Here is a 27,816-nt window from a genome sequence, read left to right on the forward strand (position 1 = left end):
CTTTAGTGGATAGCACTCTTCTTGTATCCCAGCCAGGTCAACATCTGCAAGGAGTTTGTATGTTCACCCTGTGTCTATGTGGGTTTCCTCTGGGCACTCTGGTTTCCTCCCACATCCCAAAAACATGCATATAAGTTGGCTCCCCTAAATTGGCCCTAGACTACGACACATACACTACACGATACGATACATAAATAGACATAGGACTATGGTAGGGATTAGATAGTGAGCACCTCTGAGGGACAAGACAATATACTCTGTACAGCACTGTGGAAGATGTCAGCGCTATATAAATACTAAATAATAATAATTGTGAAAGTTGCCTAATCCATCACTGGCTTTAGCTAGTATAAATTCCAATACCATGGGGTTTGTCACTGAATGAAGCACATCCCTGGCAGATAGGTAAGAGGGTTTTCAGTGTCTTGCTGGGTGACATCTAGATAAGGCTGCCACTATTTCAACAGACTTGTGAACATGGTTAGAGATCTTCCTCAGCCTGTTCCCCCAGAGAATCATAGCAGAATCAAATGAGAAAGTGCTAGGAAGGGAAGCCATTGGCTGGTGTGCACCGCTAACCAAAACTTACCAGCTTTAGTACAGCCCCACCAAATGTTACCAATTTGGTTACAGCCTCTAAAGCATAAAGCAGAATTGGAAGGATCGATTTGGTGCAACCTTAGCCGGGTCAGATAGGAGCGGTGTAACAAGGAAGTCTCCAGCATGGAATAGTACATGCTTCCAGTTGTTGGGGTAGAACAACAGTGTGCCCATCTTTCTACTGTTGAAGTTACTGCTGCATCGGCTTCCCAACCCATAATAACCCCAGGATATAGGAGATTGCTTGATACAAAAAGGAAACCATATCTCTTTGGAGCAGAGTATTTCTACCCATTGGTCTCAATTCGTAAAGGGCTATGCAATACAAAAAAAACAGGTCGGTAAAATACCACACTCGGTATTTTAGACTTTTTTGGCAAGTCAAAGATTTTCACAGGTGCGGTCGAAGTTCGGTTATTTACTGAAAATCACGGCTTCAAATGACAAAGACCTGTGCGTTAACAGCAGAACAGCTGCAAAGAAGGTCTCTTTTTTTATTACATGCTGTTCTCCCAATTCTGTGCAGTGATGGCATTACAATAGTAAAAGGCATCCTTGGCATCCCTTTCGATGTACCGTATGTGTCTGCTCTACTCCCACTGAATCTGTCTATTCATCTTTATTAACAGTTTATTTAATGGCCAGAGTTTAGATGAACTTCCAAGAAACATAAGACAGGTCATGCTTAGGTGATTTCCCCACTTGCTCCTCCGCATCTTCAAACAGGAACCTAAAGGGTTAAACATCTGAAGGGATGCAAAGGAAATCTCTTTTGTGTTGGCTCTACTTTCTGCTGCCTGGGGGGTAGAGAAGCTCGACTCTCCTTAGAACATGTTGGAGTGTATCAGTGGGACTTGCCGGATAGGAAGGCTGTTCCTATTGGCTCTCTGCTTTAGACAGTAATCACCGCACATGTTACTGGGCTTAACCGCATGTTCTAATCTTTATGAATTGACATTTGCTGACATGTGTTGAGGTCATTACCGCACAAGTCGGTAATTTACCTCACTGCTCGGTAATTTCTGCTTGCCATGCGGTAACAGTCTTGAGGAATTGATATTTTCCTAAGTGCTTGGTAAAGTCAGCTGTTTTCTGCATTACCGTATGCGGTAATGCTTTATGAATCAGCCCCAAGTCTCAAAGGGAGTATAAGCCATGGTATTCTTAGAAGATTTCAATGACTGACTATAGTGGAATATCTGGAGAGCGAGCGCTGTAATTACAGCGCAGGAGATTTGGGCGCAGCTGGCGCCACCATAGACCGTAATAGAAATTACGGGTATAGTAGCACACATTGAGTAACTTCGGCACCGTCAGATGACAGAGCTGAAGTTAATTATAAAACACTGTAATTTGGCTGCCAGCAATGTCGAATTACATCATTTCGCACCATCCACCTGGACCTGGAGGGGGAATAGCAATTAACGCCGCCGTATACCGGCTGTATCCTACGCCCAAGTCTCCTGGCGGCGATTTCATATGTATGCCCTGGAGAGATCTAAAGAGTTCTCGCTGTGGCATAACAAACTTTTAGCAAAACTGACTATGCATGATAATAGCAAGAGAGTGGAGAAAATCATGACCCTCCCCTGGTAAGCTTGGGTTTAATATAGACAAGATAAAATAGTGTGGTTCCACCCCCAAAACTATTCCAGTGCTACACTTTCAAACAGACAAAAGGCGGGGTTTTCTCTGAACCAAAGTGGTCTTATTTATTCTTCATTCACAGTATCTTCAAATTGCGGACAGGACGTGTAGGTACAAAACCAGACTTTCAATTCACATAAAAAAGATTGCCTGACGTGTTTCACATCCGAAAGCCGCTTCCTCAGAGGCACATCGTATACAAACATCCGTGGGCTTGTCAACAGTACCACCACAATCTGTAGTTTGAAAAGGAGCTGAAATCAGCGCCGATAGTATGCATCCATAAGTTGCAGGAGACCTGAGAGGCACATCGTATACAAACGGATGTTTGTATATGATGTACCTCTGAGGAAGTGGCTTTTGGCCGTGAAACACACGTCAGGCAATCTTTTTATGTGAAATGGAAGTCTGGTTTTGTACCTACACGTCCTGTCCGCAATTTGAAGGTACTGTGAATGAATAAGAGAACTTTGGTTCAGAGAAAACCCCGCCTTTTGTCTGTTTGAAAGTGTAAGCTTGCGTTTAAGCCACCACTTAAAGACCCCACTCTTGGCAAGAAATCAGGATTATGAAGTAATTCCACAACATTGACTGTAATCCATACTTAAAGGGAAGGTTCAAGCAAAATAAAAAAATGAGTTTCACTTACCTGGGGCTTCTACTAGCCCCATACAGCCATCCTGTGCCCTCATAGTCACTCAGTGCTGCTCCAGTCTCCTGCTGGCAGCTTGCCGACCTCGGAGGTCGGCGGGACGCATTGCGTACATTTTTACGCATTCCCGCTGGCGCAGGAACATTAACACATACATTTTTACGCGTTACTGGTTCAATGCATACATTTTTACGCATTGAACCAGTAATGCGTAAAAATGTATGTGTTAATGTTCCTGCACTAGCGGGAATGCGTAAAAATGTACGCAATGCGTCCCAATGACCTCCGAGGTCGGCAAGCTGCCAGCGGGGGACTGGAGCAGCAGTGAGTGACTACGAGGGCACAGGATGGCTGCATGGGGCTGGTAGAAGCCCCAGGTAAGTGAAACTCATTTTTTTATTTTGCTTGGACATTCCCTTTAACCACTTGAGGACTGCATGGCTAAACCCCCCTAGTGACCAGGCCATTTTTAGCAAAATTGGCCACTGCAGCTTTAAGGCCAAGCTGCAGGGCCGCACAACTCAGCACACAAGTGATTCCCCCCCCCCCTTTTCTCCCCACCAACAGAGCTCTCTGTTGGTTTTGGGTCTGATCGCTCCCCCCATGTTTATTTTTTTTTAATAAATATTTATGTTGTCACTTTTAAAAAAAAAAAAAACCTCTTCCTTTAATTCCCTTCCCTCCCTCGCTCCCTCCCTCCCCACAGCCGGCCAATTACGGCGATCGGCTGTCATAGGCTTCTGCCTATGAGAGCCGATCGCTCTCTTGTCCCCCATGGGGACAGCCGTGTCACACAGCTGTCCCTAGTGCAGCGCTGCTGTTCATCGCAGCGCTGCACCTAGTAAATAGACGGCGTGATCGCCGTCTAACAGTCTCCCGAGCGGCAATAGCTGCTCGGAGACTGAAGGCGGGGCGGAGCTCCGCCCTCCAAGCATGAGATGCAAAACAGAGCCCCAGGACTTTATGCCAATTGGCGTTAGGCGGTCCTGGGGCTGCCGCCGCGGCCACGCCTACTGGCGTGACGCGGGCGGCAGAAGGTTAAAGAGACTCTGAAGCGTTATTAAAAATCACTTTTTACCCTATATTCAACAGGGGCATGTGTGCCCCTACTAAAACGCCGCTCTCCCGCGGCAGAACGAGGGGTCTCTTTACCCCCCAAATCCCCTCCGTAGTGCCCGGGGAGTGTTTCCTGTTGAGGCAGGGCTAAAGGCCGCAGCCCTGCCTCTCAGCGCATCTATCAGCGCGTATCTCTGCCTCTCCCCGCCCCTCTCAGTCTTCCTTCACTGAGAGGGGCGGGGAGAGGCGGAGATCCGCCGGCTGATAGACACGCTGAGAGGCAGAACTACAGCCATTAGTTCTGCCTCCATGAGCAGCAAAATCCACGACCACGTTGCTTGTGGATTTTGCAGGAGGGGATTTGGGGGGTAAAGACCCCTCGTTCTGCCGCCGGATGGCAGCGTTTTAGCTGGGGCAAACATGCCCATGTTGAATATAGGGTAAAAAGCTTCAGAGTCTCTTTAAATCTATTAGCCTTCTACAATCTCAAGATGTGAGCAGTGTAAGGAGAATTACTACAATACAATATATTTTGAATGCTGGGTACAGACCATGCGTTGTCCCACTCGATCCGCGGGTCGATCAGGATCGATTCGACTATTTCCGACGTGCTCGATTCGGGCTTCTATCGTTCCTGCAAGGTCGATTTTGCATACTTAACATGCAAATCGATGGCAGGAACGATCGAAGCCCGAATTGAGCACGTCGGAAATAGTCAAAACGATCCCGATGACCCGCGGATCGAGCAGGAAAACGCATGGTGTGTAGCCAGCATAAGACTAGACCAAAGAATGCCCAACCAAGTCAAAGGTTGTATAAGAGAAGACTCCAACTGTATCCAGAGTGGGGTGTAAATCCCAGAATAATAACCGAGTAGAGATCATTAGGAATTTTTGGAAGTTTAAAAAAAGTGAACCCGGGGTAAGAGGGATATTGAGGCTGCCATATTTATTTCCTGTTAAACAATACCAGTTGCAGGGCTGTCCTGCTGGTCTATTTGGCTGCAGTAATGTCAGAATCAAACCAGAAACAAGCATGCAGCTAATCTTGTCAGATCTGATAATAATGTTAGAAACACCTGATCTGCTGCATGCTTGTTCAGGGGCTATGGCTAAAAATATTAGAGGCAGAAGATCAGCAGAACAGCCAGGCAACTGGTATTGCTTAAAAGGAAATAAATATGGCAGCCTCCATATAACTCTCACCTTGGGTTCACTTTAATTCCCAATTAGTTTTTGTATTTTGGTTTGGTTGGAGCTGAACTCCTAAAGATTCAGCTAAAAATCTGCTGGCTTGGTCTGGGATCTTAAACGTCATTAGCTCCAGATTCAAAATTTGGGTAAACAAATCTAGTTCTTGTAACAGCTTAAGAATGGATGTGTTGTGGCAGAATCTTGTGGAGTGGATGGAGGTGAAGGGAAGTGACTGAGCTTAAAATGGCCTAATTATTTATAACAATGTAATGTAATTATTACAGTAAATGTGATTGATGCAGGTAATAGTACATCTTACATTCCATGCAGAGGAACAAAACACGTCACACTGTGGGAACAATATACAGCTGATATTCAGCACATTATCCAGAGGAATAACTTTATTAGCAGCTTTACTCACAGGAGAGACACTTGGAGATACATCAGATTTCCATTCTAATAGGATTTATATTGTTACATAACACAGAATCATTTCCAGCAACAGCTTCCCACATTTGTCTATAGCATGGGCGCCAAACTCAAATACAAAGTGGGAAAAACTGAACACTGGGACCAAGTTGTGGGCCAACCTCAATGTCTAGTGGCCAACTCCTTCTCTTATAAAGTTCCCTGATGTCTAGTGGTCCCCTCCTTCCCCTATACAGTTCCCTGATGCTTAGTGCTCCCCCTTCCCCTATACAGTTCCCTGGTGTCTAGTGGCCCTCCTCCTTCCCCTATACAGTTCACTGGTGTCTAGTGGCACCCTCCCTGCTCTATAAAAAGTTCCCTGATGTCTAGTGGCCCTTTCCGTCCCCTATACAGTTCCCTGGTGTCTAGTGCTCCCCCTTCCCCTATACAGTTCCCTGGTGTCTAGTGGCCCTCCTCCTTCCCCTATACAGTTCACTGGTGTCTAGTGGCACCCTCCCTGCTCTATAAAAAGTTCCCTGATGTCTAGTGGCCCTTTCCGTCCCCTATACAGTTCCCTGGTGTCTAGTGCCCCCCTTCCTCTATACAGTTCCCTGATATCTAGTGCCCCCCCCCTTCCTCTATACAGTTCCCTGATATCTAGTGATTCCCCCCCCCCCCTTATTTACAATATCACCGCAGCCATAGCTGGAAAAAAAGAGTTTGCAATCACAGCCACAACACAGAGTGATAAGAAGTGAGAGCTAATTAAGAGGCCTTCTTGGGCTTTCCAGCACCCCGGCTGACTGGCCATCCATCAGCAAAAAAAGTTAGCCCTCCTCTAGACTGCGTGGCAGTAACATTCCCACCTCTTCCTGTCCTAACAACTTCTACAAGAGTTCAAAGAAGACACTCTGATGCCATCTCCGCTTCTCCTCTACACGGCTGCCTCTGCAAAAAATAAATAAATCATATTTTCATATTTCATGGTTTTAGGGAAGCAGCATTTAGTTTAAGTCATTAAAGGATACCACAGCTGGAAAAAAAAAAAAAAAGGAAAAAAAAAAAAAAAAAAGTGTCTCCACCTGGCCCCCCCCCCCCCCCCCCGTCTGCCTCCATTAGTCTAATATTGATCCCGGTGTCCGGTGACTTGATTGACCTCCCCCCACCCGGACATACTGCGCCCTGTGTGCGCAGTATGTCCTCCCTTCTTCACCTCTGGCCAGCGCATAGCGAGCGGCTCAGAAGTACGCTGACCCCTCTGTCTCCGCTGGGCTGCGTGTGCGTTCCACTACACCAAGCGTCACATGCTAATCATGCTAATCATGTGACGCGTGGTGTAATGGAGCTCACACCCAGCCCAGAGTAGACGGACGGGTCAGTGTGCTTCTGAGCCGCTCGCTATGCGCCGGCCAGAAGTGAAGAGGGAAGGACATACTGCGCACACAGGGCGCAGTATGTCCGGGAAAAAGGTCAACGAGTCGCCGGGGCACCGGCATGTATATTACACTAATGGCGGCAGACGGAGGGGGGCAGGAGGAGATAATGTTATGTACTTTTAACTCCCCACACACTGCAGCAATCTTTTTTTTCAGCTGTGGTATCCTTTAACCTCCCTGGCGGTAAGCCCGTGCTGAGCACGGGCTATGCCGCCGGGAGGCACCGCTCAGACCCCGCTGGGCCGATTTGCATAATTTTTTTTTTTGCTGCACGCAGCTAGCACTTTGCTAGCTGCGTGTAGCATCCGATCGCCGCCGCTACCCGCCGATCCACCGCTATCCGTCGCGCCGCAGCCGCCCCCCCCCAGACCCCGTGCGCTGCCTGGCCAATCAGTGCCAGGCAGCGCTGTGGGGTGGATCGGAGTCCCCTTTGACGTCACGACGTCGATGACGTCGGTGACGTCATCCCGCCCGTCGCCATGGCGACGGGGGAAGCCCTCCAGGAGATCCCGTTCTTTGAACGGGATCTCCTGATCTCCGATCGCCGGCGGCGATCGGAGGGGCTGGGGGGATGCCGCTCAGCAGCGGCTATCATGTAGCGAGACTTTGTCTCGCTACATGAAAAATTTTTTTTTTTTTAAAAACACTACTTTGCTGCCCCCTGGCGGATTTTTTTAAACCGCCAGGAGGGTTAACTATAAAAAGCTATCCGTGCAAAAGTTTGGCTACACTTGTAATTTTTGCTAACTTTAATGCATGTAGCTGCTTAATACTGATTACTGCCCACACAACCGTATTTGGGATATGCCCAGAACTTCATAGACAGGCGTGTCTATTTAGTCATTCATACCACAGAGTTACTTGTTGTATGCAAAAGCTCATTTAGACAAACCAGATACATTTAGGACTGAAGAGGCAGAAATGTGTGGTCATAACCAAACATCTGCTTCCTACTGTGAAATGTAGTAGAAGGATGGATCGCTACAACCACCAACATAACCAGCGGGAGCCTGGGATCGCATAGCTGAGCTACGATTAAGGAGCCATGCACACCTCCGATGGGAAAGAAAACAGAAAACTTTTTAATCTTCTAGTAATTATTCATAGTACACAACCAATTCACTATATCATATTTTTTTTTCACTTCGGTGTCTCTTTAAGGGGGTTGAATTCTGAGTCTGAATTGTGCGAGACATAAAATCTGGTTCATCTAGCTCCCAACAAAACACATTTTTTCAGCACTCTTGTTATCAGGGGTGTTTGTTGAGCCAGATAAAAGGGTTTTGATTTCCATTTACTCTTCAGGAGAGCCATGGCTGCATGAGACTGCAGATCCTGCCTCATTTCTATATATAAAGCACCAGGGTTTATTAACCTTTGCAATGGGAAATGTAAAAAGGCAAATACAGACAAGTGCTAACTAGGCTTAATACTATAGGTACCCACATTTATCTCATGTCACCCAAGTTCAGAAACTTTAATACAAACCAATACACTGTTGAGAAACATGAAACAGTCCAGGAGATTCTGTGTAAAAAATGTTATCACGTGAACTCTGCAAAAAAACATTGGCAAAGAACTCTTATGGCCGAGGCACTTCCTAGACTCAACACGAATGTCTAACAAGCAGTGATTTACTCAGAAAACATTTCCCACACCCAGCACATGGATGAGGCTTCTTACCAGTGTGACATTTCTCATGTCTGCCAAGATGAGATTTACTTATAAAACCTTTCCCACACTTAGCACAAGGAAAGGGCTTCTCACCAGTGTGAGATTTCTCATGAGTAACAAGTTGTGATTTTCGAACAAAACATTTCCCACACTCAGCACATGAATAAGGCTTCTCACCCGTGTGAGATCTCTTATGTGAAATAAGTGCTGTTATCTGGGCAAAACATTTCCCACACTCAGCACAGGAGTAAGGCTTCTCACCAGTGTGAGACCTCTCATGTACAATAATTTGTGATTTACTCCCAAAACATCTCCCACACTCAGCACATGAATAGGGCTTCTCGCCAGTGTGGGATCTCTCATGTTGGACAAGATGTGCTTTACTCCCAAAACATTTCCCACACTCAGAGCATGAAAAGGGTTTCTCCCCAGTGTGAGATCGCCCATGTATGACAAGACGTGCTTTACTACCAAAGCATTTCCCACACTCAGTACATGAAAAGGGCTTCTCCCCAGTGTGAGACCTCTCATGTATGATGAGGTTTGATTTAATCCCAAAACATTTCCCACACTCAGCACATGAAAAGGGCTTCTCACCAGTGTGACATCTCTCATGATTGACAAGGATTGACTTACTCCCAAAACATCTTCCACACTCAGCACATGAAAAGGGCTTCTCACCAGTGTGGGATCGCTCATGTATGACAAGTTGAGATCTCCAAACAAAACATTTTCCACACATAGAACAGGAATACGGCTTATTAATAGTGTGATATTTCTCATGTCTAACAAGCTGTGATTTCAATACAAAACATTTTCCACATGTGGAACAGAAATAAGGCCCTCCAGCAGGGGCAGAGCTGTGCTGGGGATGAAACCATATAGGGTTAGACAGGGAAGACAAGTCTGTGGGAATGTATGGGGCACCCAGGATATCTGCAGAAGACTCTTGTCCAATGACATAATCACCCATGTTACAATCTGTGGATACAGGGAGATGAGTCTCTGAGAGGTTCCAGATGCCGGGACTCCAACCTGCAAACAGAGAAACATCATCAATTCCTATTAAATAATTCTGAGGGGAGGGACAGTTAGGGATGGTCAGTGAGCTGCTGATAATTGTTATGGTGCCCATACACGGTACAATAAAAACATTCGATTTTCCCATTTATTCAATGTAACTGATCGATTCGAATGAAAGTCGAGAAAGTTCGAATGAAAGCAAGAAACGCGAAAAGAACGCGTAATCAAAAAACGTAAAGTTCCAAAAAAACCGTAAAGTTCAAAAAAAACCCGGCACATTGGTTGAAAACTGTCCCCACACATGACAACCATCTCCTAACTAAACCTCCATCCATTCAACTCAAGATACGTTACATAATAAGTTTGCAAATATCGTATTCACGATTTAACCCCTTGGGTTCCAAGGTATCAAGTCTTTTCGCGTTTCTTGCGTGTTCCTTTTGCATTTTTTGCGCGTTTTTTACGCGTTTTTTATGCGTTGAATGTCGCTTTGCGGACGTTTTTTTACGCTTGCTATGACTGGACGCGTACATATGTACGCATGTGACGCGTCAGTCTTCATGCGGACGCTGTAGGCATGATTATGATTGAATATGACGTACGCGTATATGCGTATTTTATTGCGCATCTATGTAGTCTTAGGCGGACGTTGTAGGCGTACTGGTGATTGGTTGAGTGTCCCACAATATGACAATTTCTCTCCCGTGGAGCTAAAAACAGTAAATGAGACATTGGAGAGTGGTTTTAAATGTTTGAAATGTGAATTGAAGTTGGAAACTGGTTTTTAATTATGCCTAATGATTTGTTTATGAAAATCTAAAGATAGTGTTCACAGCCTATGGTAGAGTTCACTCATGAATATGCAAATTGTAAGTCTTCCATCAGGTCCTCTCGAGACCTATATAAGATGTGTGTGGTGTGTAATGAATTGTCAGATGCTGCAATGATTTGAGAAAGAAGTATCAAAACGCCTGTGCGTCATCATCATGCAGATTTGTTTTTAGTCATGTCTTTTTACAAGAGCTATAAATAAAGAAACTTGAAACTTGAACATTGGATGGTGCGGACCTTTGATGATTACTGGGCTAGAAGAAGTGAAGCATGCCGGACCCGGAGACCAGACCAGCGCGGAGACGGAGCAGCGGTGACCGGGGGTAGTCGTGCCGGCGGAGCAGGTAATGTATGCGGGCTCTATTGCGTCGGTCGTCGGGTACTCGAACGCCGCTAGCGACGCGCTCCCTACCCGCGGGCGATCGACGGTAATTTTCCGCACGGAGCGATCGACGGCATCGGCCGAAATGGATCGAAATTCGGCGTGTTGCGGGAACGATGTGACAGCAGATTCGATCCCAGTGATCGAATCTGCTGTCGATCTGGCGGGAATCGGCCTACTGTATGGCCAGCTTTAGATTCTAATTGTAAGAATTGTTTCAAAGACATTTGCATTGTCTTCATAACAAGATTAAGGATTAAAGGATACCCAAGGTGACATGTGACATGATGATAGACATGTGTATGTACAGTGCCTAGCACACATATACCTAGGCTGTGTTCCTTTTTTTTCTTTCTCTGCCTGAAAGAGTTAAACATCAGGTATGTAAGTGGCTGACTCAGTCCTGACTCAGACAGGGAGTGACTACAGTGTGACCCTCACTGATAAGAAATTCCCCTTTTTACCGCTCTCTTGCTCTCAGAAGCCATTTTCTGCTAGGAAAGTGTTTTATAGTTGGAATTTCTTATCAGTGAGGGTCACACTATAGTCACTTCCTGTCTGAGTCAGGACTGAGTCAGCCACTTACATACCTGATATTTAACTCTTTCAGGCAGAGAAAGAAAAAAAAGGACCACAGCCTAGTAATCTGTGTGCTTGGCACTGTACAGACACATGTCTATCTCATCATGTCACACGTCACTTCGGGTATCCTTTAAATATTGAAGTATGTGTATGATTAAAATCATTTTATAATTATATTTTTCTTACTAAAGTAAAGTAAGTTTGTCCTCATCAAGGAGAGTCCACAGGTACCTACAATGCAAATGCAATTTTGGCTTTCTTCCTGTTAGTTTATAGAGACATTTTAATCGCTCTGTGGTAAAAATTCCCTCAGCACGAAAAAAAAATACCAACACTGTGAGGTAAAACACACCTATTTAGTTGCTCTGAGGTAATATTAAAGCGGGTCCGGGTTAAAAACTAACTATAACAAGTAACTTGTCTATATATATCTTATCTAAAGTTTAGATAGTTAACACAGCAAACATCTTCAACAGAATATGATTATTTCTTCCTGTGATAAAATGACAGCAGCCATGTTTGTAAACATTACACACAGGTAAGCTTATCTGCATCTCCATCACTCAGCCTAATCCCCCCTCCTCCTCTCTGCCTCTGAAATCAATGGCTAGTAACACCTCCCCCTCCTCCTGCTTAGACTGAGCTCCCATGAGCCCTTGCTACTACCAAGGCTCTCTGAAAACCTGTGGGCGTGGCTTGTTAAGTTTATAGGGAATTAGAGTATTAAAACAAAAAAAGCATTTGGCTTGAGGAATGCCCTATAAACAATAGGAAAGGTACACAATTATGCAATGAGTAAAAGTTCACCTCGGATCCACTTTAACACAATAAATAAATTTAACCACTCAGAGGAAAAATACAGCTCAATAGACGCTTTGAGCTACAACTGCCATCTGTGTTAACTAAAGTGGGATGCGAAAGTTCGGGCAACGTTGTTAATCGTCATGATTTTCCTGTATAAATCATTGGTTGTTACGGTAAGAAATGTCAGTTAAAATATATCATATAGGAGACACACACACAGTGATATTTGAGAAGTGAAATGAAGGTTATTGGATTTACAGAAAGTGCACAATAATTGTTTAAACAAAATTAGGCAGGTGCATACATTTGGGCAGCACAAAAAAGAAATGAAATCAATATTTAGTAGATCTTTCTTTGCAGAAATTACAGCCTGTAAACGTTTCCTGTAGGTTCCAATGAGAGTCTGGATTCTGGTTGAAGGTATTTTGGACCATGCCTCTTTACTAAGCATCTCTAGTTTATTCAGGTTTGATGGCTTCTGAGCATGGACAGTTCTCTCTAACTCACACCACAGATTTTCAATTATATTCAGTTCTGAGGACTAATGCTGGGCATACACGAAGCGATCTGGCAGCTCGATCAGCCGCTGGATCGACTCCCGCCGCATCCCCGCGGCCGCCCGGATCGATTCCCGCTCATCCCCGCGGGCGCTTCTGTGACGCCGTCGATATGACATATCGAATGCGTCATGGAGTTACGAACGCCAGTTTCTTCGCAAACCAACCAAACTGACATTTGTTGGTTTAAAATACACTTTTTTTTCTCTTACTCTCTGGCTGCTAGCAAACCCTGGCTCTTTGGTAGCTTCTAATTACAGCTCTTCTCACCTCTGTGTTAAAAGCGGTTCCCCCAGCATCCCTGGAAAGGTTATAGCTCATCCATCAGAGATTAGATGGACAGAAGCTAATAAACCACCCCTTCCCCCAGACGGGTAGGAACCAAACACACCAGGGGGTTCTCCCAGGATTACCTCAGCTGAAGGATCAAAGAGAATCCATCTCCCAGCTGACCTTTCTGTGATCTCACAAATATGAAATCCATCTTTTGTCATAAAGATGACTTTCCAAATAGGCAACAGCCTCTAGAACCCACTTATTATGAAATTTGGGACAAACCACACAATTGGATGCTTCCGAATTAAAGGTAAGCCCTGCCAAAGCAGAGATATTTTGGGGTCACCGTTCACTCTAAACCCCCCAAGTTTGATATCATTGTTATCATTAAATTCTGATCAACCTGAAAATGTTATCAGATTTAACATAACCTGTATGGTTTGAAGATTAGCACACCTATCATGACTCAGCTATATTTTTGTGTTCATGTGAGGGGCGGGCAGATCTCCTGTTCCAAAGAGGTGTGTGATCCACGCCCCCTAACCCCTCCTTGCTGGAGTGAGGGCTATAACCACAGAGAGCCGAGAAAGCTCTTGGTCCATTTTACCTGAAATCCTGGCCTCATAACATCTGGGCAGCCAGCGGGACACTGGCGCAAAATCTCCATTGGATTTCTCACAAGGCCTCTGGCCGCATGGCAAAACCGCCATTTTGGGACTTTCTCACAAAGGCCGCATGACAATCGGCCATTCTGGACTTTGATTGCCGCATGGACTACCAATAACGGTATTTGAACTGTATATTCGGACATTCTGTTTCTTTTCACCTCTTCTCTCTGTCAAATCAATCTGTTCTAAAATAAGCTGTGTGTATGTAGTTTAGAAATAACCACAAAACTGGGCAAGCACCATCAACCACACAATAATACAATAAAGTACTGAATATTGAGTGTGCAGTAAGGAACTCGAAATATTATACCAAGACTAAACAAGAAAAGTAGTTCCCTCAAACACCGCACCACTCAGCAATAAATAGTAAATTCATCATCTTTATTCAAATTTAGACATAAAATCACTTAAAAACAATTGGAAGCCATACAACAAAAAAATAATATATATATATATATATATAAAGTATAAATGAGTATTAAGCATATAATATATGGGTGCTAATCATTAACACTGTCCATAGAACACGATAATACTGGTAAGGTGCAGTAGTAAAGAGATTAAATGCTACTGATGAAATAAAATGCTGACCAGTGAGCTAAGTTTATGCCCGGTAGAAGCCGCCACATTCCGGAGAGCGGCGAATCGCGACGGCACGTCCTTGGACGCCATGCCTTATCTGTCCTTTTTGATTTTCCCCTGGTAAGTTTAGCTGACTGGTCAGCGGGCACGCTGTCTTCTTTGCACTTAACACTTGTTCATGCTTCTTTGCACATTATTGTCCAGCGTGGTTACGCTGTTCCTATTCCTGCACTCTGCACTTTACATTCCTTGTTGTTCTTTACCCCTTTGGGGGCTTCTCTTTGCACAGTCACTTTCAAATTATCACGTGGTTGTTCAGATTGCCTGGCTTTGTGCATTTTATTTCATCAGTAGCATTTAATCTCTTTACTACTGCACCTTACCAGTATTATCGTGTTCTATGGACAGTGTTAATGATTAGCACCCATATATTATATGCTTAATACTCATTTATACTTTATATATATATTATTTTTTTGTTGTATGGCTTCCAATTGTTTTTAAGTGATTTTATGTCTAAATTTGAATAAAGATGATGAATTTACTATTTATTGCTGAGTGGTGCGGTGTTTGAGGGAACTACTTTTCTTGTTTAGTCTTTGTAGTTTAGAAATAAACTAACAATTTTTATCGTTCAGTCTTGTGCCTTTTCTGGTCATCTGATTGCTGCTATAACGAATCTGCCCTCTGAAGAGTCAGGCATACTACCACATTGTTTTATGATTTGCTTATAAATTGTTGATTTGCTAGCTAGGTTGTAAATAACCGTTTCTTCCTTCTAGGATTAGCTAGTACCAGATTTCCTGTGCAAAATCGATAACTTTTGTTTCTCGATTGTAAATACAATTCGAGATTGCATCATATAGGGACCCAGCAACCTTTCTTTAACGTCACATTGCTCACAGTCTTTAAGCCGTCGGAAGTGACTATTCCCCGAACGGTGACTGGAGCATGTCGAACGTGATTGGGCTGGCTACCGTATTATGATAGCGTTGGGGTCTCTTCACCCTAGTTGGAGACTGCCTGCTCCTCAATCAGGCAGTGGTGGCAGTGTATTTACCCGATTTCCAGCGCGAAATCGATATTTTTTTAGTTTATAGATTGTACATACAATCAGAATTGTATGGGCACCTCCAACCAATCTTAACCGTTTACTACGCACACAGTGAATTTGCCTCCAGCAGTCTCTAGTGCATGAGACCTGCATGGCAACAGTGGCCTAGTAACACGGGATTGGTGGATGTTTGTCCCATTACATATTGTCGGCAACTGCGTGACCAATCTTTATTGCCAGTCTGTTCACCGTACTTCCTGCGTATGCTAACGGGATCAGATTAGACGGGATTGGCACGCTCTGTCGCTTTTTCTTTCTTCCCTCCGACGATCCAGCAACTGGTCTCGTTGTCCGTCTGCACCCGTACTTCCTGCGTACGCTAACGGGAGCAGATCTCGACGGGATCGCGGGGCTGGATTGTCACAGCTTCCGCTCAATTTCCCGCTATTGTCCGCCCGAGGGGATTGAGCGGGGAATCGATCCGCGTGGTGATCGGACCTGTCGGAAATTATCAATTGAGCCATCAGCGGCTCGATTGATTTAAAAAAAAAAAAAAAAAACGTGCCGTGTTTGCCCGGCATAAGATGGCCATTCCAGAACAGTGTACTTGTTCCTCTGCATGAATGCCTTAGTGGATTTTGAGCACTGTTTAGGGTCGTTGTCTTGTTGAAAGATCCAGCCCCGGTGTAGCTTCAGCTTTGTCACTTAATTCGGGACATTGGTCTCCAGAATCTGTTGATATTGAGTGGAATCCATGCATCCCTCAACTTTGACAAGATTCCCAGTCCCTGCACTGGCCACACAGCCCCACAGCATGGTGGAACCACCACCATATTTTACTGTAAGTAGAAGGTGTTTTTCTTGAAATGCTGTGTTGTTTTTCCTCCATGCATATTGCCCCTTGTTATGCCCAAATAACTAAATTTTATATTCCAAAATGAAGCTGGCTTGTCCAAATGTGCTTTAGCATACCTCAAGCGGCTCTGTTTGTGCTGTGGGTGGAGAAAAGGCTTCCTCTGCATACAGCATCTCCTTGTGTAAAGTGCGCCGAATGGTTGAACGATGCACATGATGTTGTAGATCTTTGGTGCTGGTCTGTGGGTTGACTGACTGCCATTCGTCGATTCTGTTTAGCCGAGATTTTTCTTGGTCTGCCACTTCGAGCCTTAACTTGAACTGAGCCTGTGGTCTACCATTTCCTCAATATGTTCCTAACTGTGGAAACAGACAGCTGGAATTTCTGAGACAGATTTCTGTATCCTTCCCCTAAACCATGATGGTGAACAATCTTTGTCTTCAGGTCATTTGAGAGTTGTTTTGAGACCCCCATGTTGCTACTCTTCAGAGAAATTTAAAAGAGGAGGGAAACTTACAATTGACCCCATTAAATACTCTTTCTCATAATTGGATTCACCCGTGTATGTAGGTCAGGGGTCACTGAGCTTACCAAGCCAATTGGAGTTTAAATAATTAGGTCTAAGGGTTTGGGAATCAATAAAATGACAAATTTATGCACTTGCCTAATTGTATTGAAACAATTATTGCACACTTTCTGTAAATCCAATAAACTTCATTTCACTTCTCAGATATCACTGTGTGTGTCTCCTATAGGATGTATTTAACTGACATTTTTTACCGTAACAACCAACGATTAATGCAGGAAAATCATGACGATTAACAACGTTGCCCAAACTTTTGCATCCCACTGTATCTGAGCTAAAATACAGCTTGAGCTGAAAAAAAAAAAGATTCCGGTTGAAAAAAAGTCACTTCCGATCGAATAAACCAATGGATTGAATGCTTTATTTTTTCTCTCAATTTGATTTTTCGGCATATTCAATCATTTTCCCTTGGATTTTCAGCCTAATCGAACGTTCGTGTGTGTTGCCTCGAAAACAACTATGCAATTTTTTCGATCTAATAGGATAATCGAAGGAATTTATCTAATTGGAAAAAAATGAAGAAAATGTACCATGTATGGGCAACTTAAGTCTGCACTAAGAAGCATGCCTCCTGACTATGGTCTCAGGATGCGTGCCCCTCCATTTAGAGAAGCAGAAGTAAGACACAACACAATGGGGATGCCACGGTCACCTGAATGACAAGGAGAGACCAGGAGCCAAATGGGTATTTATACTCACACAGGTGGGCTGCAGTCCTTGCAACCACCTTATATCGCCAATCTGCATAGCGTGCGCTCCTGTGTATATGTGCGATATGCGTCTACTAGTGTGCATAGCGTGCAGCGCATTACTTTAAGGGATTGTTCACATCATAAATTGCCAGCGCTATAACAAGTGCTGAGGGATTTATTAAGAGTTTTTCCTCCACTTTTTCCTGCACTTTGCGCTTAGAAAAGCGCTTTTCTAAGCGTTTTTGCACAGCGATTCGTTTTTTCACTTTCTGACGTCACACAGGAAGTAAACTCTTTCACCCAGAAATGAATAAATGCAATGTATTTACAGTGTTCTCCCCAGGTTCTTTTAGCCAGGTGCTGCATTCTCTCATATAGTCCCACCCGGCTACTTTTTCATGCCACCCGGCTGGAAACATTTTCTGGGGAGAACACTGTATTTATTCATGAAAGCGCTGGGGAAATTGCTATATAAAGCGCTTTTTCAAGAGCTTTGCGATTTCCCTACACCTTCCATTGAGGCAAATCACCCCAAAAATTGGCCAGGCTGCGCCTTGCTGAGCAGATCAGAAACGAACCGCTCAGATGTGAGCTTTCTCATAGGGAATCATTGCACAAGCGTTTTTAGGGCGATTTTGAAAATCGCCGGAGCTTAAAGAAAAAAAAATGAAAATGCCCTAGATGTGTACAAGCCCTAAAAGCACGCTGTGGAAATAGCGCGAGTAACAGGAGGATATTCGCGAGATTTCCTTTAGTAAATCAACACCTATAATCTGTATTTTAAAATATGAAACAGAGCAGGAAAGTTCAAAGGGTCATTAGCTCTGCAGTAAAACCTTAAACAAACAAGGAACAGCGAGAGACAGGTTGAGATAAGTGCTTCAGAAAATAGCACTGCTCTCTGACTAAATTAGTCGGAGAGTTCGGAGAAGCTCTTTTGCATAGATCACCAGTGAAGTTTCTTAAAGGGAACCTAAACTGAGAAGGATATGGATTTTCCTTTTAAAATAATACCAGTTGCCTGACGACTTGGGAGTCAGCCTGCAGAGGAGAGCGGGGGCCTTCTGGGCTCTGTGTACATTTCAGTCAGACACTTGGGAGTCAGCCTGCAGAGGAGGGCGGGGCTTTGTGAGCTCTGTGTACATTTCAGTCAGGCACTTGGGAGTCAGCCTGCAGAGGAGAGCGAAGTCCTTCTGGCTTCTGTGTACATTTCAGTCAGGCACTTGGGAGTCAGCCTGTAGAGGAGGGTGGGGTCCTTATGGGCTCTGTGTACATTTCAGTCAGGCACTTGCGAGTCAGCCTGCAGAGGAGAGCGGGGTCCTTCTGGGCTCTGTGTATATTTCAGTCAGGCACGTGGCAGTCAGCCTGCAGAGGAGAGTGGGGGCCTTCTGGGCTCTGTGGACATTTCAGTCAGGCACTTGGGAGTCAGCCTGCAGAGGGCGGGGCTTTGTGAGTTCTGTGTACATTTCAGTCAGGCACTTGGGAGTCAGCCTGCAGAGGGCGGGGCTTTGTGAGTTCTGTGTACATTTCTGTCAGGCACTTGGGAGTCAGCCTGCAGAGGAGTGCGGGGGCCTTCTGGGCTCTGTGTACATTTCAGTCAGGCACTTGGGAGTCAGCCTGCAGAGGAGAACGAAGTCCTTCTGGCTTCTGTGTACATTTCAGTCAGGCAGTTGGGAGTCAGCCTGCAGAGGAGAGTGGGGGCCTTCTGGGCTCTGTGTATATTTCAGTCAGGCAGTTGGGAGTCAGCCTGCAGAGGAGAGTGGGGGCCTTCTGGGCTCTGTGTACATTTCAGTCAGGCAGTTGGGAGTCAGCCTGCAGAGGAGGGCGGGGCTTTGTGAGCTCTGTGTACATTTCAGTCAGGCACTTGGGAGTCAGCCTGCAGAGGAGGGCGGGGTCCTTCTGGGCTCTGTGTACATTTCAATCAGGCACTTGGGAGTCAGCCTGCAGAGGAGAGCGGGGTCCTTCTGGGCTCTGTGTAAAGGAACCCAGGCGACTTGGCGGCCGATCGACTATCCAATTCCATTATTATTAAGTGCATGCCTGACTGACAATGCAACCAATTTCGGGATGAAAATTGGTCGCATAGTCGATCGCGCATGCTGCAAGATGTTGCGCCAACTTGCTCAATCGACGTGCTATTTCAGGATGTTTGACAAATGCAGCGAAACCCCAGCGCTGTTCCCCCACTGTTAAAGTGTACCTGAAGCGACATGTGACATGATGAGATAAACATGCGTGTGTACAGTGCCAAACATTAATAACCGGGCTATTTTACTTGTTTTATTTTGCTGCCTGAAAGAGGTTTTTTTTAGGCATGGAAGTGACAGCTTCTGTCTTGACAGTACTTTGTCGGGAATATAGTTAACATCACTGATAAGCAAATTACAGTCATAAAAGTTTTCCTGGCAGAATACAACTTCTGAGAGCAGGTGGAAATAGAAAAAGGTCAATAGTTCAAGTATTTTCATTTAGGGACACTTGGTAGGCTGCCACTGAGCAGAGACAACCAAACATTCAATCTACTTTGGAAGCGCTTAAACATAAAATGAAACCATGGGATATCTAAAAAGGCATTTTAGGAGAAGGAGAATAAATATAATTGTTTATCTCATCAGTTTATCTTCACCTCATTTTCACGTTAAAGGAACATTATCAATTAAAATGACTTTTTTTTAATACTCTATATACTACTATACATTAGGGTACATATTATCACTAGTGCTAGGGACACTTTATTTATTCACCCAGCTCTCTCTCCCTGCTTAAAAATCATCCATCATTCCTCACACAGCTTACAAATATACTTCACCATGTCACAGCATGCAGGAGACATGAGGAGGAGGCTGATCTGAGGAGGTAGCTGGTAACTTTATAAACTGTAATGTAACTAGCAGGAATATGTGTATTCACTATTCCTGACTGACTGACTTGTGATGTTACATTCCAGGCTGCATCTACTTCATAGGCTTCTGTAAGAGGGAGAGACACTGTTTCCAAAGGCACTATCGGGATCGTTATCAGTCAGAAAACAGAAGACAAGGAACACACATTGCAGGAATCTTTAATGCTAGGTACACACAATGCGGCGTCCATTTCACCATATCACAGCCCATAACACTGAGGATATAGTCACAATGCAGCACTTTATAGGTGAATAAGGGTGTGATGTGTGTAATGTGACTGCACAGTGTGCCTGTAATGAGGTATAAACACACTATGTACACAGGGAATGTGAGGAGTAATAGGGGTGTGATGTGTGTAATGTGACTGCACAGTGTACCTGTAATGAGGTATAAACACACTATGTACACAGAGAATGTGAGGAGTAATAGGTGTGTGATGTGTGTAATGTGGCTGCACAGTATGCCTGTAATGAGGTATAAACACATTATGTACACAGGGAATGTGAGGAGTAATAGGGGTGTGATGTGTGTAATGTGACTGCACAGTGTGCCTGTAATGAGGTATAAACACACTATGTACACAGGGAATGTGAGTAGTAATAGAGGTGTGATGTGTAATGTGTCTGCACAGTGTGCCTGTAATGAGGTATAAACACACTATGTACACAGGGAATGTGAGAAGTAATAGGAGTGTGATGTGTAATGTGACTGCACAGTGTGCCTGTAATGAGGTATAAACACACTATGTACACAGGGAGTGTGAGAAGTAATAGGGGTGTGATGTGTGTAATGTGACTGCACAGTGTGCCTGTAATGAGGTATAAACACACTATGTACACAGAGAATGTGAGGAGTAATAGGTGTGTGATGTGTGTAATGTGGCTGCACAGTGTGTCTGTAATGAGGTATAAACACACTATGTACACAGGGAATGTGAGTAGTAATAGAGGTGTGATGTGTAATGTGTCTGCACAGTGTGCCTGTAATGAGGTATAAACACACTATGTACACAGGGAGTGTGAGAAGTAATAGGGGTGTGATGTGTGTAATGTGACTGCACAGTGTGCCTGTAATGAGTTATAACACACTATGTACACAGGGAATGTGAGAAGTAATAGGGGTGTGATGTGTGTAATGTGACTGCACAGTGTGCCTGTAATGAGGTATAAACACACTATGTACACAGGGGAATGTGAGAAGTAATAAGGGTGTGATGTGTGTAATGTGACTGCACAGTGTGCCTGTAATGAGGTATAACACACTATGTACACAGGGAATGTGAGAAGTAATAAGGGTGTGATGTGTGTAATGTGACTGCACAGTGTGCCTGTAATGAGGTATAAACACACTATGTACACAGGGAATGTGAGAAGTAATAGGGGTGTGATGTGTGTAGTGTGACTGCACAATGTGCCTGTAATGTGGTATAAACACACTATGTACACAGGGAATGTGAGAAGTAATAGGGGTGTGATGTGTGTAATGTGACTGCACAGTGTGCCTGTAATGAGGTATAAACACACTATGTACACAGGGAATGTGAGAAGTAATAGGGGTGTGATGTGTGTAATGTGACTGCACAGTGTGCCTGTAATGAGGTATACCAAACACTATGTACACAGGGAATGTGAGAAGTAATAGGGGTGTGATGTGTAATGTGACTGCACAGTGTGTCTGTAATGAGCTATAAACACACTATGTACACAGGGAATGTGAGAAGTAATAGGGATGTGATGTGTAATGTGACTGCACAGTGTGCCTGTAATGAGGTATAAACACACTATGTACACAGGGAATGTGAGAAGTAATAGGGGTGTGATGTGTGTAATGTGACTGCACAGAGTGCCTGTAATGAGGCATAAACACACTATGTACACAGGGAATGTGAGAAGTAATAGGGGTGTGATGTGTGCAATGTGACTGCACAGTGTACCTGTAATGAGGTATAAACACACTATGTACACAGGGAATGTGAGAAGTAATAGGGGTGGCATGTATGTAATGTGACTGCACGGTGTGCCTGTAATGAGGTATACCAAACACTATGTACACAGGGAATGTGAGGAGCAATAGGGGTGTGATGTGTGTAATGTGACTGCACAGTGTGCCTGTAATAAGCTATAAACACATTATGTACACAGGGAATGTGAGAAGTAATAGGGATGTGATAAGTGTAATGTGACTGCACAGTGTGCCTGTAATGAGGTATAAACACACTATGTACACAGGGAATGTGAGAAGTAATAGGGTTGTGGTGTGTAATGTGACTGCACAATGTGCCTGTAATGAGGTATAAACAAACTATGTACATAGGGAATGTGAGAAGTAATAGGGGTGTGATGTGTAATGTGACTTCACAGTGTGCCTGTAATGTGGTATAAACACACTATGTACACAGGGAATGTGAGAAGTAATAGGGGTGTGATGTGTGTAATGTGACTGCACAGTGTTCCTGTAATGAGGTATAAATACACTATGTACACAGGGAATGTGAGAAGTAATAGGGGATGTGATGTTGTGTAATGTGACTGCACGGTGTGCCTGTAATGAGGTATAAACACACTATGTACACAGGGAATGTGAGGAGTAATAGGGGTGTGGTGTGTGTAATGTGACTGCACACTGTGTCTGTAATGAGGTATAACACACTATGAACACAGGGAATGTGAGAAGTAATAGGGGTGTGATGTGTAATGTGACTGCACAGTGTACCTGTAATGAGGTATAAACACACTATGTACACAGGGAATGTGAGAAGTAATAGGGGAGTGATGTGTGTAATGTGACTGCACAGTGTGCCTGTAATGAGGTATAAACACACTATGTACACAGGGAATGTGAGAAGTAATAGGGGTGTGATGTGTGTAATGTGACTGCACAGTGTACCTGTAATGAGGTATAAACACACTATGTACACAGGGAATGTGAGGAGTAATAGGGGTGTGATGTGTAATGTGACTGCACAGTGTACCTGTAATGAGGTATAAACACACTATGTACACAGGGAATGTAAGAAGTAATAGGGGTGTGATGTGTGTAATGTGACAGCACGGTGTGCCTGTAATGAGGTATAACACACTATGTACACAGGGAATGTGAGAAGTAATAGGGGTGTGATGTGTGTAATGTGACTGCACAGTGTGCCTCTAATGAGGTATAAACACACTATGTACACAGGGAATGTGAGAAGTAATAGGGGTGTGATGTGTAATGTGACTTCACAGTGTGCCTGTAATGTGGTATAAACACACTATGTACACAGGGAATGTGAGAAGTAATAGGGGTGTGATGTGTGTAATGTGACTGCACAATGTGCCTGTAATGAGGTATAAATACACTATGTACACAGGAAATGTGAGGAGCAATAGGGGTGTGATGTGTGTAATGTGACTGCACAGTGTGCCTGTAATAAGCTATAAACACATTATGTACACAGGGAATGTGAGAAGTAATAGGGATGTGATGTGTGTAATGTGACTGCACAGTATGCCTGTAATGAGGTATAAACACATTATGTACACAGGGAATGTGAGAAGTAATAGGGGTGTGATAAGTGTAATGTGACTGCACAGTGTGCCTGTAATGAGGTATAAACACACTATGTACACAGGGAATGTGAGAAGTAATAGGGTTGTGGTGTGTAATGTGACTGCACAATGTGCCTGTAATGAGGTATAAACACACTATGTACATAGGGAATGTGAGAAGTAATAGGGGTGTGATGTGTAATGTGACTTCACAGTGTGCCTGTAATGTGGTATAAACACACTATGTACACAGGGAATGTGAGAAGTAATAGGGGTGTGATGTGTGTAATGTGACTGCACAGTGTTCCTGTAATGAGGTATAAATACACTATGTACACAGGGAATGTGAGAAGTAATAGGGGATGTGATGTTGTGTAATGTGACTGCACGGTGTGCCTGTAATGAGGTATAAACACACTATGTACACAGGGAATGTGAGGAGTAATAGGGGTGTGGTGTGTAATGTGACTGCACAGTGTGCCTGTAATGTAGTATAAACACACTATGTACACAGGGAATGTGAGGAGTAATAGGGGTGTGATGTGTAATGTGACTGCACAGTGTGCCTGTAATGAGGTATAAACACACTATGTACACAGGGAATGTGAGGAGTAATAGGGGTGTGATGTGTGTAATGTGACTGCACAGTGTGCCTGTAATGAGGTATAAACACACTATGTACACAGGGAATGTGAGAAGTAATAGGGGTGTGATGTGTAATGTGACTGCACAGTGTGCCTGTAATGAGGTATAAACACACTATGTACACAGGGAATGTGAGAAGTAATAGGGGTGTGATGTGTGTAATGTGACTGCACACTGTGTCTGTAATGAGGTATAACACACTATGAACACAGGGAATGTGAGAAGTAATAGGGGTGTGATGTGTAATGTGACTGCACAGTATGCCTGTAATGAGGTATAAACATACTATGTACACAGGGAATGTGAGAAGTAATAGGGGTGTGATGTGTGTAATGTGACTGCACAGTGTGCCTGTAATGAGGTATAAACATGCTATGTACACAGGGACTGTGAGAAGTAATAGGGGTGTGATGTGTGTAATGTGACTGCACAGTGTGTCTGTAATGAGGTATAACACACTATGAACACAGGGAATGTGAGAAGTAATAGGGGTGTGATGTGTGTAATGTGACTGCACAGTCTGTCTGTAATGAGGTATAACACACTATGTACACAGGGAATGTGAAAAGTAATAGGGGTGTGATGTGTGTAATGTGACTGCACAGTGTGTCTGTAATGAAGTATAAACATACTACGTACACAGGGAATGTGAGAAGTAATAGGGGTGTGATGTGTGTAATGTGACTGCACAGTGTGTCTGTAATGAGGTATAACACACTATGTACACAGGGAATGTGAGAAGTAATAGGGGTGTGATGTGTGTAATGTGACTGCACAGTGTGGCTGTAATGAGGTATAAACACACTATGTACACAGGGAATGTGAGAAGTAATAGGGGTGTGATGTGTGTAATGTGACTGCACAGTGTGTCTGTAATGAGGTATAACACACTATGTACACAGGGAATGTGAGGAGTAATAGGGGGGTGATGTGTAATGTGACTGCACAATGTGCCTGTAATGAGGTATAAACACACTATGTACACAGAGAATGTGAGGAGTAATAAGGGTGTGATGTGTAATGTGACTGCACAGTGTGCCTGTAATGAGGTATAAACACACTATGTACACAGGGAATGTGAGAAGTAATAGGGGTGTGATGTGTGTAATGTGACTGCACGGTGTGCCTGTAATGAGGTATAAACACACTATGTACACAGGGAATGTGAGAAGTAATAGGGGTGTGATGTGTGTAATGTGACTGCACAGTGTGCCTGTAATAAGGTATAAACACACTATGTACACAGGGAATGTGAGGAGTAATAGGGGTGTGATGTGTGTAATGTGACTGCACAGTGTGCCTGTAATAAGGTATAAACACACTATGTACACAGGGAATGTGAGAAGCAATAGGGGTGTGATGTGTGTAATGTGACTGCACAGTGTGCCTGTAATAAGGTATGAACACACTATGTACACAGGGAATGTGAGAAGTAATAGGGGTGTGATGTGTGTAATGTGACTGCACAGTGTGCCTGTGTGACGCCGGGCGACGCCCAGTCGTCCGAGGATTCGCGGCCGATTGTCCGATCGCAACCGTGATCGGAAAACTGACATTCTTTATTTTTAAATAGAAGTTTTTCCTTCCTGCCTTCCCCCCCTTTTTGCCATGAGGGCTGAATGGGCCTGCGTTAGCATATGGCTAAAGCAACCTGGTTTAGCAAGAAATCCTTTTAAGGCTCCCGGAAAAGCTCTGGTGACACTAATGTGCTAATTGGGCAGAGCTGAAATACCAACAGAGTCTATTCAACAGGGGAAGCTAGCACAGCATGAGGTCTATTGACACCTACATTCCTCCCAGTCTTGACGGCACCGACTAGACTGAATATGGAATGCATGGTGTTGATAACTTGTCACATTTTGCAAATACCATCCATAGGAGGAATATGAAAATTACGTAACTTTGTTTCCCTAATTCTGTAGAATATGGTGATACTAGACATAGCCAGGTAACCCGAGCAGGGGCTGAGATATGAATAATGGGGTCCCCGTGCGCCCCAAATATTGCAAGTTTGATGTCCTATGAACGTGTATTCTCAGCCCAATCTGAATATGAAATCGGTTTGCATGTGCGACAAAACCCCGGCGGGATATGAAATTGGACATATTTTGTGGATGGTTGGAAGTTCCTCCCCTGAGAACTCACTGCCTGACACGCCCCTGGGCTGAGCTTGAGACTCCGCCCAGAAATGTCAGTGCTCAAAACTGATTGCATGAGGACTCCCAGCCAATTCCCCCACTTTCCATCATACCGAAAAGACTGCCACTGCTTGGGGAAATAGCAGTGGCCATCTTGCAGGCGGAGCAACGGCCATGTGGTTCGGCCATATTGCGAACTAACTGCAACAAAGGAACTTTGTCTTTTCCCGAACGGACTTTCCACAGAATCATAAGTATTCGTTCTTTTTATCCCTTTTTTCTTTTATGTACTGTGTTATCACTGTCTCTCATCGTTTAATTGTTCACGATTGTCTGTATATATTAATTATTTATATTGTAACAAATAAAGGCTTTTTAAAAGGTCTTTACCTCTCAGTAAAACCTTCTATTCAGTATACACAGACGAGACCTAAACTTCCGAAGGGACGCTACTGTTTTGATAGATAGATAGGAATTGCACAGTTTTAACCGGTTGTTTGTTTCACAGGTCTATAGCCAGTTAGCAGTTTTCTCTGGGCTGATAGAAAACAGAGATGGTGGCAAATCTACCCCTGGGTTGGAGTAAAAGTGTATTTTCGTAACCTCACAGGCTCCCTACTGCGTCGTGACGCTCAAACTCCGCCAATTCTACGCAGATTGCGTCCATAGCTCTCAATCTGTGTGCTAGAATCGGATCGGACGGTTTTGCGTGTTCACGGCCAGTGGGGCTCATGTGACAGTGGTCGGCAGCGTTTGGGATCTGTGTGTGCTGATAGTATCTCAGGTAGGGCTATCGAATTAGCCCTATCGAGAAACGAACTAATTCGTTGGTAGTGACTGAGTGCAATATATTTTTCATATATACAGAGAGACTGTGTAACCAGTACCCCTCCCCTAAGTTTTCTTTTATTTGGCATGGAAATGTCCGGGAATTACAAGGTCATGGTCCTATCCGACCTGCAGAGTCTGTGCGAGGCGAGAGGCATGGACATCCGCGGCAAGAAACAGCAGGACCTGATAACGGACTTGTACCGATGGGATAGC

General features: G+C 44.2%; 1 protein-coding gene across 1 annotated transcript in view; it reads right to left on the minus strand.

The window, feature by feature from the left end:
* Nucleotides 1-7,484: 7,484 nt before the first annotated feature.
* The window catches only part of LOC137535544 (oocyte zinc finger protein XlCOF7.1-like), a 40,680-nt gene continuing 20,348 nt past the window's right edge, over nucleotides 7,485-27,816 (minus strand). Inside the window, exon 3 of the mRNA XM_068257377.1 lies at nucleotides 7,485-9,701. Within this exon, the coding sequence (XP_068113478.1) occupies nucleotides 8,599-9,701 (1,103 nt within the window). The 3' untranslated portion in view covers nucleotides 7,485-8,598. The remainder of the gene's footprint in view (nucleotides 9,702-27,816) is intronic.

The sequence above is a fragment of the Hyperolius riggenbachi genome, chromosome 10 (assembly GCF_040937935.1).
Source record: "Hyperolius riggenbachi isolate aHypRig1 chromosome 10, aHypRig1.pri, whole genome shotgun sequence".
Lineage (NCBI taxonomy): Eukaryota > Metazoa > Chordata > Amphibia > Anura > Hyperoliidae > Hyperolius > Hyperolius riggenbachi.